Genomic DNA, 15,819 nt, shown 5'->3' on the forward strand with positions numbered 1-15,819 from the left:
ATGGATTGTTTTTGATGAGCTCTGTTCGGGCGTCAAATAAAGACGTTGCCCCGCTGATGGTGCTTGGCACTGTTATCATATAGCGGCCAGACTGGAGGTGGTACAAGCAGGTCGCTTTGTTCCGGAGAATAGACGCTTCAGATGGATTGTGTCCTGTGGGCAGCCTGCCATGTTCCACCCACCCCTCGCCTGGAGCGAAGGAGAATATTGATTAAATCAATTTAAGGCGGCTATTAACAACGTATTCGGGAAGATTGTTGGAAATATAGCCACGAGTCTTCGGAGAGTGATCTAATTTCACATCTGCGAGCGCACACTAGCTCACCCGATTAACTTGCGTCTTCTTAATTAATATCCCAGCAACTTAGAATTTTTATGCGCTGCGCGTGTCAACATTGCCAACGTACTTATTCTGTCATGTGTTACCCGAATAGGCCAGGCCAGATCGTACGTAGCACGACAACAGGTTGCTATGACATACAGTGTTCTGTGAGGAACAAAGACTCTTTGCTACAGAAAAGTTACTACAACTATTTGTGCAACATTTTGGACGTTTTACCCTGAAGCTATAAAGTCTACATACTGTCGATATGCTTCAATACGTTCATATGTCTCCTTTAACATAGTGCGAGAAGCACCATGGCTATACATCGCGAGGAGTACCAGGGGAGCGTCTTTAGTGTGGAGAAGTCGTGACTGATCACTGCGACAACACTCGGTGAAGGCTCGTTTGTCACCTGAGGAAATGGAATAATAGCTCGTTTGCAAAGTTGACGCGAAACATGTATCACTAAGGTGTCATGCGTTACCCTATAACCGCAGCATCACTTTGTATGGATGTTGGATAGCGTTTGTGAAATACAGTTATATAACGGGCGTTTGAAACTCACAAAAAAGGCTAAATAGCTATGTAACATATTGACATATACATGCAGATATGTTACTATGTGTAACTTTCCCCAATATCAAACCTTTAGCCTTAACATAGTTGGGCGATGTGGCGTCGTGTGACGTAGTGGATAGAGCGTTCGGCGCTCAACAAAGGAGCCCCGGGTTCGAACCTGGGTCGGAGCACGGGGGCATGTCCGAACATGCGCACCGACGTTGTGCCCTTGGGAAAGGCACTTTACACGTATCCCCCCTCAACTAGAGGGTTAAGTCTCCAACGGCAGTTGTCTTCAGCTGGCGGACGAGAGCAGCGCCAGGCGGGCTGGCGTAGTCAAGGCGGAACTTGAGCGTAACCAAGTCACCGGCAGCTCGCTGCAAGCACCCGAACCGGAACCAGCACGTCTCCCTCGATGGATCCGCTGGGGAAGACGGATGCCCAAGTGTGTGGGTCTCAGATTCGCAACCTGTTATCCACCTTAAACAAATCCACGCGAAGGCTACCGTGTCAACTGTGACCCTCACTTAGGTGTAGGGACTGACACGGTCATCATACTCGGAAAGTCTGTATATCTGTACATGAATCTGTATCTGTGCATGACTATGTATCTGTACATGAATCTGTATCTGATTACAAATAAAGATCACGAGTGATTGCCATAGATAGTTGGGCGAAGGGCCGACAGCCCTTTGCATTGATTACATTAAAAGTCTGAAGTGCCGAGCAATGCCACAGCTAGTTGGGGGCAACCCAAGAGGTAAAGGTGACGAAGCATAAACAAGAAATGGAAGACATATGTACGTTTCTGAAGTATTTAGAGTTTCGGGTTTTCAGGTTTTGTTCAAAATTTTGAGAATTTCAGGTTTTATTCATAATTTAAAATTTCTCGATGATCATTCCACTGTCACTTTCTCACAGCCTGTGGAACATAATTTGGACGCCAATTCGACCTTCCTACCAGTCTGGGGTTACACCATTCCCCCTTACGTCCTGTGACTCTACTGTATTCAAATAGCTACGGACATTGAAAGTTAGCAAACAAATAGACAAGCACAAATAAAACCTCGGTACACGGCGGTAACTTACAGTACAAAAGTGCAGGTAGCTGACTGAAGACCTGCGTTTGTTGGTGGGCTGTCGTAGTAGATAGATTATCCCTCCCGCACCCCGTATGTCAGTCTGCCCTGCTCATCTCACCGTTTCCTCCACAAGACGAAAACTTAATTGAGTCAATTTAACGCTACTATCAATAATGAGTTCGGTGAAAGTTTGTGACTATCTGTATGGTTGACGAACGTCCATGGGAGCGAGTTAAGTGTGTGATGATCATGATAGCTGGTACATTGTTACCGGGATTTCAGGAAAATATTTGAGGAAAAACGTAGACTATCAAGTCTCTGACAGTGAACAGGTGGTCTTGAATGTTAATTTTGTTGTCCCATACTCAACTGGATGCAGCTTTGAAGCCACAACAAAGGTGTAACAGATATTTTGCATTTAGTCTATTTGCAAAAAGTATTGATACATTTGCCGTGTTAATCAATCCGCCACGAATAAACTATGGACCAACTAACAAGAAATGTCGGTTCCTCTAATGATACTGATAAAACGTCAGAAATGGATTTTGCTAAAAGCAAAGATGGTTTAATGGTCGACCTTCATGTTGTCTCCTCAGTCTCTAACTTAGATGGATGTGCAGATAGGCATGAAAAGTAAAATCTTTGCCATTTTATGCCATTGTCTGGTCCTAACATGAATTCCATGGCCATTTTCCAGAAATTAAGTTCGTGCCTGCCCTTTGCTCTACCTTCCTACCCACGATTGCTAATGCTCCCCCAGCCTTTGCACGGTTCTACAGGCATTTGATGACAGACAGCCAATAACTGGAATCTAATCAACGAAGCTTAGGGACGATAAGTCTTATGAGGGGAAGCAAGGATTGATTGAACGTTAATAACAATTCAAGAACATCAGGTACCTGTTGTCCCTACGGGGTGTTTCAATCGGTTCAGCAGCAGGAAATGAATTGTTAGGCAGTCGCCAGCTGCCGTGAGGTCTGGATGTTCAGGCGTTATTGGGCCTGAATGGGCTCAAGTTCGATGAAAACTGTTTGCTTGTAAGGGCCCAGTACAATACATCGTGCGATCCTTGTACGACTGCAAGCTGAGGGCATTCTTGAGACAATCGTGGACACGCGCGCAGTTCGTTGTACAAAATTCAGCTGCCCTGTTTATACGGAAAGGACTGTCTTAATGTTGTCGGTGGTTGAGTCTGTAACAGTCTACTTGAAAATTCTACGGCATCAAAATCCTAGGGAGAACTAGAAAGGTAATGCAATGCAAAAGCATTTATATGTTTACCTTCATATTGCCCAGCTTAAGAAACTACTGCTTTGTTTGTTCTTAATTCTTAATGGTAACAATGCAGGCCCTCTTGAAGTACATGTATGAAGTTCTGTATGGCACTTGCAACATTATGTAACCCAACTAACACCGCCTATCAGCTCTTGCGTGGCACTGAGGTGGTCCGCCATTGTCTTCCACAGTTTTTCTGGTTTCCTATTCTCGTCACGACGACGATGCCGATGCTAAAAGATGCCTCCATGAATAATTTCCCTCCTGGCCGGGAGGTCTGTGATGAAGAAACCAAAGGTTTCATTTCATCTTCAAATTGACGGATGGGTCCACCGTCTTATTGATAACGTTTGTCAAGATCGATTCACAGTCGTGGGAAAACGGGTCAGCGCTTCATTTCCTGGTTACACGTTAAGTCCTGGTGTGATGGGATTTAACGATAACTATACCAGCTCCTCAGAGGAACCGGTGTAGTTATCGTGCGATCAACTGCATGCCTCTTATTACCTTCGCCAAGAAGGTTATGTTTTCAGTAGCGTTTGTCCGTCTGTTTGTCTGTGAACAGCATAACTCAAGAAGTTTAGTATGCATTGTTATGAAACTTGGTAGGTGGGTAGGTCTTGATGAGACCTAGAAATGATTAGATTTTGGGGCCCCTGGCGGCTTTTGTTGGTACTGCAGCAGAACTTCCGGTTTTGATATCTCGCGATCTGGGCATGCTAGGGTCACGAATTTTTGTTGTTAGATAGCTCTTGAGGTAGGGAAGAAGTGACATGAGTTTGGGCCCCCTAGCGGCTTGATCTGGAATTGCAGGAGCATTTGTTGAAAAATTTTCGAAGGATGATAACTCAAGAACCGGTTGACGGATTGTCGTGATTTTTGGTATGTAGGTAGCTGAAGGGATGCTTGACATAATCAAATAACAATTATGCAAATCAGGAGCTAATTTGCATAATTAATGAGGAAATTCTAAAAATCTGCTTTGTTCGATAATAGGACTATGAAACACTTGTGACATGTAATTGAGAATGAAAAAAAGCATCTGAGGATATAGATTATGTAAATGAAGACCTAATTTGCATAATTAATGGGAAATATTTATAATTTCATAGTCGTAACTGCTGGGAATTTCATACTTGCCACATTTGGAAGTTAAGTGAAGGCGAACATCAATAAACATAATTAATTCAAATCATGACCTCGTTTGCATAATTTATGTGGAAGTGCTATAATAGCCTTTTTGTAAGATTGGGTGGAGAATATGATCAACTGATAAATATAATCCATGCAAATGAGGCTCTTATTTGCAAAATCAATGATTAAAATTGTATAATTCGTCAACCACAAGGGTTGAACATCATTTGGCGAAGGTATGAGATCGTGGAACTCTTGTTGTAGATAAAACAACTTTCTTAAGTGGCATATGCATTTTTAGACGTAGACCATTTCAACTTAGAAATAACGGAATCGAGAGAAAGTTAGACATTTAGAAATCTTGATGTCATATCCCTCATGCAGCATTTTGAAACCCATTGATTCAAGAGACGACATATTTCTTTTCCATCACTTGTTTTCAGATGACTGACAATATCTGGGAAAACACACTAAACTAGCAGCTAGAAGACTTCTAAATATGAATTATTTCTGAGATCACTAAGAGAGAAAATGATAATAGCACAGAGAGTGGAAGCATTTTTGCGAGATACTGTATTGAACCCGACAGCTGATTACCTCTCCCCGGCCTGCCCTGTCTGTGAGGTCTGATCCCTGCGCTCACGTGTCTAACTCTGCCCCGCAAGTCTCAGCAATCTTACTTCACCAGCCTGACCTTTGACTTACTTCCATCGCTTCCTTTTATTACGTCCTCGTGAGGGGAGCCTGACCCTGTACACTCCTCCAATACGTGCCATAAACATAGGGTAACGGTCATACTTAACTGGGCCAGACGTGACTAGGGACACTTAGTACGTGCTACTAAAATTATAATCACGTTAGATGGCTGAATGGCAGAGCGGTTTGGCTTATTAAAGGACACGAGATCGAGAGGACAAGGCTGGTATTCCTTGGGACAAGGAAAGGCAATTGACACAACTTTCTTCACTCAATCTAGGTGTAAAATGGTACCTGATTTCGGTTGGGGAGGTAAAAGGCGGTGGAATGAACAGTATGAGCTCCGCCTTCCAATATCATGCCCTAGACACAGGGGATTATTAACTCTCAGCCTATAAGGCCTCAAAAAGGCTATCACTTAGATAGATGAATGCAGTTATTTGAACAGGGAGTCAAAGTAAGTATTCAATTTGTTATACATTCTTAATTGCAACATTTATTAACAATATGTAGTGGCGACGCACTGAAGTCCTTGACTTATTTGCAACCTTTTATCCCAGAATGTTGTTAGAAAACTAAACAAATTATGCAATTGTATTAAGTATCACGAATAACATTGATATAAATTCATCTCATACACAATATCTTTACATTCACTAAATGAATATTGAAGGCGCGTACTTCTGATATTGCTCCGGATTCAGAATTGCTGGCACCACTGTGGTTTTGCACTTAAAAGATAACATTTCTCTTATAGAATAATTGAAAACGTTATCATAATGATGTTATTTGTCTTGCTATTGTAAGCTTATCTTATCGTATATTAATATGCACATAGAAACAACTGACAATTCATTGTGTTAAAAACACGACTCGATGGCATCTTTGATGTCGGAGTGAAATTTCACCAACATGAACATTGAAATGACTGAAACATGTAGAAGAGGAATATATTCTTGAATATCTCGCAAACTGTACACATTTTCGTCTCAAACGCATTAAAAAGTCAATAAAAAAAAACTGCACCACATCAGCAATCCGTACATAAGTAAGACACATTGTATCGGTTACCATTGACACATATGAAGAACCTGTCAAAAGCTCAAACTAGTTGAAGGATAGGTGATGCTTAAGTGTAACCTTCATGGGATTTAAGATGTTGCCTGGTAGTCTATCCCGTCGTCCCGGTTTCCTAAGCACCCTTTGTCGGCCTTTGTTGATAGGCTGAATACCAGGCAATTAAAGATGGCCCTTGGGAAGATAGGCCCGGTACCTTCTTTCACTTGAAGATCAGGAAACCGGAAGAAAGCATCGCTCCCTTTGCCCCTTCGGTATAATTGATCATTTGTCCAGGCAGGGAACGTATCTGTGATGTTGATTTCCTGAGATAAGTAGTGTAGATACTTGACGTGAACATCAGTAGTGCCCATCAGACATACTGACTCAGGTGAACCTCCAGAGCACGGTGCTTTGCAGACGACTTCTACTGAGGAGAAAAGGGCCTTATCAGTCTCGCGAGACTTGGCGAGACATGAAAGAAGGCATTACAAAGGTACTTTCCGTCACAGAGGGAACTGTCTCGGAATTTCAATATTGAATTACTTATTCTACGAATTGGTACGAAACCTTCAAACACGAAACGATGTTCATCAACTGATAATGCCGACGTTGACATGACAACGTTGATCCTCAATTCGCCGTTACAAAATGAATTGATGCATTATGTCAATGAAGTGCAATTTTATAATAAGGCACCACAGAAATGTTACTGTAGTTGTCAGAATGCCAAAATGTGTTTTAATCTATGTATATGTCAGTTCGTACTCTTACTGAGGAAGAATGAAGTTTTCAGATGAATGTCCACATATATCTAATGAATCCTAGTCGCTGGTCAACTATTACCCGTAGAGAAAAGTGTTTTGTAGTAGACTACATATGAAGGCTATGATTATGACGAAACGAGATGATAGATGATATAAAATCATCATAATACACAAAAATATCCCGTCTTGCATGTCGTATGAGCCCTGTTCTTTAGTACTAATCCACAGCTGAAGAGCGGAATTGCCGCCCTGGGGAGCCAGTTTAGCTGTACAGATTCCACTATTAAAGGTGTGTTGACTACAGCAAAACAGATCGGTATGTTTATTGAATCACCTCCAGTCTCCATTAAAAAACCTCACATTCTCATGCCCTCTCTTACACTTTCTCTTACCCTCAGATGCTCTTCCTTTAAGACACCCATCCAAAAAATGACAGATATAATATGAATATATAAATATATGCACATAATATGTAGGCATATGAATCCTATACTACTTTATTTGTTGCCATGAAGGGACATAAAGTCTTAACGAGTACCAGTTACGGCTGCACTCTTAATGAGAGTTACTGTGTCTTCCTGTGAAGGTGCCTGTCTGCGCACATTAGGCGCTCCGCTGGGGTGCTGTTAACCATCGCGTAAAGCCACTGTTATTACAGGTAGATAACGCAGCGCCGTGATCGCCAAGATTCCTCATTATACAGCGCGGGAGATACACATGTAAGTACGTCAATGGGGGACTTGTTATCTCGGGGGGACATCAAGAAGCTTTACAAATGTCATTTGCGCATGAACTGTATAAAATCGCCCAGCTATTTGATAGATTTTACAGACATGTAACTGTCAGAAGGATTTGCCGTCATGGAAAAGTTTGAAAAGGTTTACGGCTTTATATTGACATATTTTGTCATGTTCAAACATAAACGCAGTTACAGCGAATGACCTGTACCGTCACCTACAATAAAACCGTCGTCGATTTTTTTTTGATTGGCCGATTTCGACTTGTACATTATGTAGTAGCTGCTGCTGTTGTAACCTTGAAGATACAATTCAAACGTAACTGCAGATGTGCGTGGATATGGAAGTAACATTCTTTCTATTTAAGTGATGTTTGGAAAGGATTTGAATGTGTCAAAGTCATAGGCAAATCTATACCAACACGCAAGGGAACTGTGCAAGTCATAATGTCACTTCCTCATAAGACTAGGTGTATGGCACCCATATAAAAGGGCTATACATGTAGCTCGGGATTCCGATGGTAATAACTAACGTGGTGCCGTGGGGCACGTAATTGGAGTTTCATTGGATGAAGCTGTATAAAAGGGACAGGAACATGGCGTAGGATGAAATATGGTCGAATAATCCGATGCGATGTCTTAATATATACAGTATTTCATGATCACGATAGAAGCAGCTTTTCTGAAACAGTCGGCAGTAATTGCATCAAATGAAGCAGAACGAACCGGGAATGAACCTCGTGCTTTTGACTCAGAACGGCTTTAAGACAGCAACATAAAGACACAAACATTAGTTTAGAGTTATTCAGCACTTTTATAGATTAAATATCCATTCTTCACCAATCAACAATGACCATTTCCGATATACATTTACTCTCAGTACTCTACACCCCCTGTAAGTGTTATTGAGTGTCCTAAAGCCCATTTAAATGGGCAATATAAAAATGCCACTTAATTACCATGAAAGCTGATTTGTATTAATAGACATGGAAAAAGTTTATACTGTCTATTCAACACAGAATTATCTTGATCAGCTTCTCTTGTCATATTTTTCTCAACAGACTCAATGGACAACACATTCTCACAATTTTGACAATAAAATGACTGTTACAATTAATCTCAACAAAATCGGGGTGTATCTTGTCTAGAGAAATTATAAGTTTTGAACAAAAATAATAAGGTTGCAAAATACATGTCACAACATAGGAAAATGTTAATAATACAACATTATTCATATCTTTATTGAATTCAAAGAATGCAAGAATTGCTCAAGATCAATAGTCTAGAAACTACTGCCTAAATATGAAAATGCTTATGAGTGATATGGTGACTTTGGTTTAAGAAAAAAGTGCATATCTAATGAAGCAAATATACACAAAGTTTTCTTCCAATTACATAAAGTCTAATGACTGTAATCACCCTATCCATATACAGCACAGTATTATGCTTTATCTGGTGACATATTCAGTTTCCATATTTTTTCTTTAAATTCATATCTTCTCATATGATACAATCATAATTCAACTTATCTGCCAAGGTGTCAAACATATAAGTAACTCAGTTAGAAATGAAGCAATGAAATTTCAGTCACGTATTACATGATATCAAAACAAGATTGAGAATGTGGTGAAGGTTTGATTAGACATCCAATGATAAAAGCGTAGCTATGACCCATGATGCACTGGGCATTCCCACAGTGCTTTACAGCTTAGAAGCCTGTTCCTTGAAGAGTCCATCCAGTTTGGTCATCAGCATCAAGTTCCCAGCAATCTTCAGTTTGCCTTGGAAGAACGCCTGCAACAGTACACCACAAAGTTATTAATACATTTAATACATACTAGTACTAATGCTTACAAAATACTGGTAGTCATTTCTTGGATAATCTTATTTTTGCATGTTAGGCAAAAGTCATGATGTTGGAGACATGAAAGTTTTGTCTCTAGCAATGTTGGTGGACATTACAAACCGTTTGCCCGTTGAGTTTCCCAGTGACCAGATCCACAAAGTCCTGATCAGAGATGGTGATGGTGGTGTCTGGCTTCCCCTGTTTGGGGGTTCCCTTGTACACCGAACCACTGCCAGTCTTCAGGTCAATAGCTGATGAGGAACAAAGTGAAAGATAGTTATTATTTCTATGAAGTGTTCTACAATTGTACCAATTTTTATTGAAGGCATATATAAGGGCCTAAATGCTTTACGCCATGCTTTGCATCCAGAACATGACAGGCCTTACTCCACTGGGCAGCCTGTTTCTTGTCCTTGGTGATGTTCCACAGAAAGATGGCCTTGATCTTCTGGATGGCGGCGCCAGCTGAGGGAAGCCTCCTGCCCAGCTCAGTAAAGACTGGATCACTCAGCAGGCTGGGGCCAGCCGGCTGCTGTGGGGACAGCAGATGGGTTAGTACAAGAACAACACAACACAACACAAGAAGACAAGAGGGGAAGGAATTTTCTTCACATACTGTTTATACAAGTGGTGGAGGATTCCCCATTTTAGCACTACTATATATTACATACCTGTGCCTGAGCCTTGAACAGCCCCTCCAGTTTGGTCATCAGCATCAGGTTCCCAGTGATCTTCAGTTTGCCCTGGAAGAATGCCTGGAGGAAACATCATCAACAACATCAGCATGACTGGTGGGGTAAGGTCCATCTTATTTCATGTCTGTGATCACATTTTGCTTGATACATTTTCACAGAAAACTCAAAAATGCTTCTTATCAAAGATATTACGAACCGTCTGTCCGTTGAGTTTCCCTGACACCAGGGCGATAAAGTCATTGTCTGACATGGTGATGGTGGTGTCTGGCTTCCCCTGTTTGGGGGTACCCTTGTACACCGAACCACTGCCAGTCTTCAGGTCTACAGCTAGAAACATAGAATAAATATCATTATGACACTTGATTATGCAATAAGTGATCATGGTTAGCACACATTTATTTACTAGTAAGCAACATGTTTTAGTGTGTCTATTTATGTTAGACAAAAATATCATAACACTTGATTTTGCAATACGTGATCATGGTTGGCATACATATATCTACTAGTAAGCAACAGGTTTTCAGTGTGTCTATTTGTGTTGGTTTGATATTCACAAAAACTCATATGAATATTTCATGAAGGTATATGAGATCTTTGGTTTTTATATTAAATGATTCTCAGGTGAGAAGAATTTCCGCTTACTCCACTGGGCAGCCTGCTTCTTATCCTTCATGATGTTCCACAGGAAGATGGCATTGACCTTCTTCACAAGGTCAGGGGTCAGCTGCTGGGCCATCTGTCCGAAAACAGCATCGCTTGGCAGGGCGGAGCCAGCACTTACCTGTGAGAAATATTGGGAGATTGTGATTGGTAGATTTGTAATTTCTAATACATGTATTAGTCAAAATTAAAATCAGTGCACAACATACAAATGTTACATACATACATACATCAATACAATCTGCTCAAATGCTCACCATGAATAAAGTCAAATGAAGAAGTTACAAAACTATGAATCACTAACCTGGCCAGCCTGAGGAGAAGATCTGTCAAGATAAACAAAAAAGAAAGAGTACTGAAAATATTCCTCACAGGCATATATGCACGAATAGATGAATGCAAATAACAGGCAAAAGTGCAGATCATTTTTCAACCACCGTGCATGTGCCATTGGTATCACGTATTTGCAATGACAGATTTATCATTTCAAAATGATGTTGAAATTTGACACATAAACCAATTGTTGATAACAGGTACATGTAAACCAGTCTAAGCACTAAGTTCTGCATGGTAGTTATATAATAGTAATGGTAGTCACATATGCTAAATTTCCTACTGTTTGGAGAACTTCTTTATTCAGCCTGGCTAATGTAGCCATTTGGCACCAAATCTGTATTGGATATAGAATTAGGCTGCAGGAAGAAGGTTTATAAAGACTTATTCCTCTTTGGACATTTTTCTCTCAACATTTGAAGTTTACAGGCAGAGACGGGTATACGTATAATAAAGCTCTTCAATATCTGACATTTGACTGTCAGCGTGTAGTGCACTCTATAACCCTTACCCAGCCCCCTCCACCAGGTCCACATAGGCCCCGTTCAGAGCGATGTCACCTGTCTCCACTACCTTCACCTGCAGGTGGATGCGGCTGCCCTCCTTCCACATGTCCGTCTGCAGGGTCTGGCCTGGGATCACAGGCTTAGCAAACCGCACCTGGGGTGGGAGAGAGATGACGTGTACACGACTCTTTCACCTGGGTCTGCAGCTTGGAACACCCAAAACACACAATAATGTCTTTCAACTGACTCACGCATAAAGAATGACTCATGCATTTAAAATAGTGAAATAAAATGTATGTTTATTATTGTTAGAGGAATAGATACATGTATGTCAAATGTTGTTTTGTACCTTGATGGCCTTGAACCTGGTGACATCATTGTTGGCGTAGGTTTTGAGAACATGGCGGGCAGCGATACCAAAGCTGCACAGACCATGAAGGATGGGCTTCTTAAATCCTGATGGCAGAAAACCCACAGTAACATGAGACGTTAGTTCATCACACAACCAATAACTTAGGATCTTGTGGAAATGGAGTGCTTATTTTGTACATAGACCATCTGCCCTTGCCATATTCAACAGCTTTTGAAACAGAAATTTCACAAGGTATTTCTAATAAAAAATTGTAATGTAACACAAAAAATATTACAAAATGCTAGAAGTGCATTTTTGTTTTTTCAACATAAATGTTACATAGGTCCTTTTAAAACACTTTACTCCAAACATGTGAGACCATTTTCTGTCAGGTCCATGTATTCTGCCATGCTCACCTCCCATAGCTGCGAAGGTTGGGTCCAGATGGAGAGGGTTGTAGTCTCCACTCAGACGGTACAGGGCAGCCTGAGGGAGATACAACGTTACATGTATATGGAGTAGCTAGCTTTGAAGGGGTATAGTATGAACTGTTTCACAACTTGCATTTTGCACCTGTTATTAGTGTTCATCTTACTGCCTGTGCAAGACTGATGGGCAATGAAACAGACATACATGTATAACAGGCAAAACATATATTATTAACAAAACATGTACAGAGCAGGTAAGCCGAGGTACGGGAGGTGGAGAGTTTCCCGCGCGGGAACTGTGCCATGTATGAGGCACAGTTCCCGCGCGGGAAACTCTCCACGTGGAGCCACGGACTCCCGTCCGGGAGATTCACCACTCTAGAGCGACAGTGCGCGCATGTGTTTTCATTACTCAGCTCCCAAATGGCAAGCACGGGAACGTCACCATTTCGGGCCAACATCGCGTGACGGGAACGGCACCATTTCGGGCCAACATCGCGCAACGGGAACGTCACCATTTTGGGTCAAATCGCAAACTTCACACCAAACTATCATATATCAAGCAAAAAAGACGAATTTGCGAAGCCACAAACGCACATTTTCTGTGAGATTTGTGTATGGGTACCTTTTCCCTTTTGAGTAAATATCATGCATTCATGAGTATTTACGGTAGAAAACGAACTTTCGAAGATATCGTATTATGGAGGTATTAAACGTTCCAAATCTAAGAAGGTCGAAATAAACAACATAGTACTGTCAAAGCAATCACGATAATAATTTGTACATTCCAACAAGTCACTGATTTTGCTTTCAGGAAGAGGCTAGGGACTATGATAGGGAGAATCGGGAAGCATATCTACGTGAATAAGGCTCCGTGACTGCCAGGGCCTGGATACTAAATGCTGTAAACAACGCAGCATTTTTTTTAATACCGAGAATGAAAAAAAAATAACAAGATACCTGTGGGCATGGAAGACGAAAATATGGATCTTCAAATCTTGTGGCGTTGGCTACTTCATCTGTGTCCTCTATCGGTCAACACTGACTTTATAAAACAACACTCGCTCCTCACTCCCGAAGTCGTGACACACCGGCCGGCCATAACCCACGCTACTACTAATTAATATTCATTAGGTCAAAGGTCATGGTATTGTTTAATGTCAAGGTCGGAGAACACAGTATTAATGGGCGTGGGTATAGAAAGTAGTGCGGGCAGAACTATTGAATCAAGCAAGGGCATTATTCTGTGATAAAAGCTCCTTGAATCAAGCGACTTATGTGAGATGTAACCAGAAGTAAACTGAGCTGTGTTGTATAGTAATGCATCGGCTTGTACACTGTATAATCTGATACAGTGTACAAGATACATACTGTGAAGATTTCCCTGTTCGTGTATAAATGCGCCGCATTACGCAACTGCGTTCCATGGTGAGCCGCCTGCAGTTCCTTTGACCTCCACAGGTGGCCAAATAAAAGAGGTCGTCACGTTAAAAACATAACTTTTTGTTTTCTATTATTTTGTAGATGTACTAGTTGGCCGTGTTACTCTAGTGCACCCTACTATAATTTTACCGCGTCGAAGTGAGCCACCTTGGGGTGCTTAACTATAGAAATCCCCATAGGGCGAAAACTGTGTTCTGTCACTTCAAAGGTCGCAGTGCCTCCGCGACAGTTTGTGTAGTATTTTAGAATTCACTTGGAAACGGAATACGGTAACTTAACATTATGTTATTGTGATTAAACGTGCTAATGTGTGCATATGAGCTGTAGTTCTCTGTGTGTATTTTATTTTAAATTTTGACGAGTTTTGCATACTTTCACCGAGGAGGTAGCTCCTTGCTTCCACTGTGACATATTTGCGGTGGCAGAGGCGCAGTGTCTGATGTTCTGTATATTCGAGAGAGACGACGTCCTTTTCCTGGGATTTGGATTTAAATCCTTTCTATCTCCAAAATACTGCTCATCGATAGGAACAATGGCGTATATTTACTAATCCAAGCTATACCGCCATGCTCTGCGTTTCAGGAAACGTGAAGAAGATAAATAAATCAAATCTTTGTTTAAAATCAACTTTGCAGCGTGCTGAATTCCTTCAAACACGACTGAATTCCGTTGGCATTTTACAAATACGTAGATTAAAACCACTGCAATGTATTAACATTTACATAACTAGAGGTCGGAGATCTCATGTCTTCGTCAGAGGTACATCGTTCTAGAGAAATTAACATGCGTATTCTTCAATCTTTTTAATAATCAATTTGGTCTAAAGAACAAAAGAATCTCTGTACTATTTTTATGGTACAGAACACCCTGAAACGGTTTGCCGCAGATTATACAGATGCGTCGTCACCCGTGTTAGCCCCCCCCCCCCCTACGTTATTTGAGTTTGGACTGTTACTGGAAAAAAACGTTCAAGAAATTCTTACTGTGTTGAAAGTGTCACGACAGCGCCGCAAAATATAATAAGAGAAGATGTTATAAAGGAAAGAATCAGAACAGGGTGACTACTGCAGTTATGTTAATTTGTCTTTATGACAAATAGAAGACTTGTTTCTTGTGTTCTTTGTGTCCTAACATTTGTACTTCTACAGTTAGTATATTCCAAATCTAGGCATCTCGTTTCTCGGCCCTTCGTGTTTTTATTGCGCGCTTGCCTTAAATTTAAGGTAATTAGATTTAAGGTCTCCAGTGGACGTCATCCATAGCAATTACTTGGTGTGGCCGTAGAAAATAACCTGACATATGTCCAACCTATCCTCCCCCTGCTGAAGTTATAGTACAATCCCTCAATGTAACGTCATTTGATCCCATCCCATTATGGGGTTCCCCGCTATATCCAGCTGTCGGCTGTCTCCAAGCAGATGTAGGTGGGGGATTTCTAAACACAAAAGGTCCTATTACGGGGACATAACGACCTCCACGACTCTCATCTTTGAACTCAATCTTGGAGACCACGACAGTAACATGCCTATCAAATTTCATTAAATTCCATCCACACATACAAAAGTTATCCTGCTCACAAGAAAAATTAACAAAATGCCCCCTGTAGTCACAACGAAACCCCCCACGAAGGTCAGTAACGAACTTAACCTTGGTCCCGACAATAGTAAGCACCACACCAAGAATTATAATCAACATTTTACAAATACTTGAGTTATCTTGCTAACAAGCCACAAACACAAAAGGTGCACTAACGTGACGCACGGACCCCCCACGAAGCCAAAACTTCTACTTGACTTCGGCCTTAACAGCGGTAATCTGCCTGCCAAAAATCATGGACGTCGAATCATGCCTTCCAGAGTTATATCGCAAAATCCGCAGTTCCCCACACTCCGGCGAGACAATTTCATAGTCCTTCTGACGAAGACAA

General features: G+C 41.3%; 1 protein-coding gene across 1 annotated transcript in view; it reads right to left on the reverse strand.

The window, feature by feature from the left end:
• Positions 1 to 8,657: 8,657 nt before the first annotated feature.
• LOC109480804 (peroxisomal multifunctional enzyme type 2-like) overlaps positions 8,658 to 15,819 on the reverse strand; it is an 18,313-nt gene continuing 11,151 nt past the window's right edge. Inside the window, 10 exon segments of the mRNA XM_019783119.1 lie at positions 8,658 to 9,423; positions 9,596 to 9,726; positions 9,863 to 10,007; positions 10,147 to 10,230; positions 10,367 to 10,497; positions 10,813 to 10,951; positions 11,135 to 11,156; positions 11,675 to 11,823; positions 12,019 to 12,125; positions 12,438 to 12,507. Of these exon segments, the coding sequence (XP_019638678.1) occupies positions 9,331 to 9,423; positions 9,596 to 9,726; positions 9,863 to 10,007; positions 10,147 to 10,230; positions 10,367 to 10,497; positions 10,813 to 10,951; positions 11,135 to 11,156; positions 11,675 to 11,823; positions 12,019 to 12,125; positions 12,438 to 12,507 (1,071 nt within the window). The 3' untranslated portion in view covers positions 8,658 to 9,330.

Source organism: Branchiostoma belcheri, unplaced genomic scaffold (genome assembly GCF_001625305.1).
Source record: "Branchiostoma belcheri isolate BF01 breed outbred unplaced genomic scaffold, Haploidv18h27 scaffold52, whole genome shotgun sequence".
Taxonomy (NCBI): domain Eukaryota; kingdom Metazoa; phylum Chordata; class Leptocardii; order Amphioxiformes; family Branchiostomatidae; genus Branchiostoma; species Branchiostoma belcheri.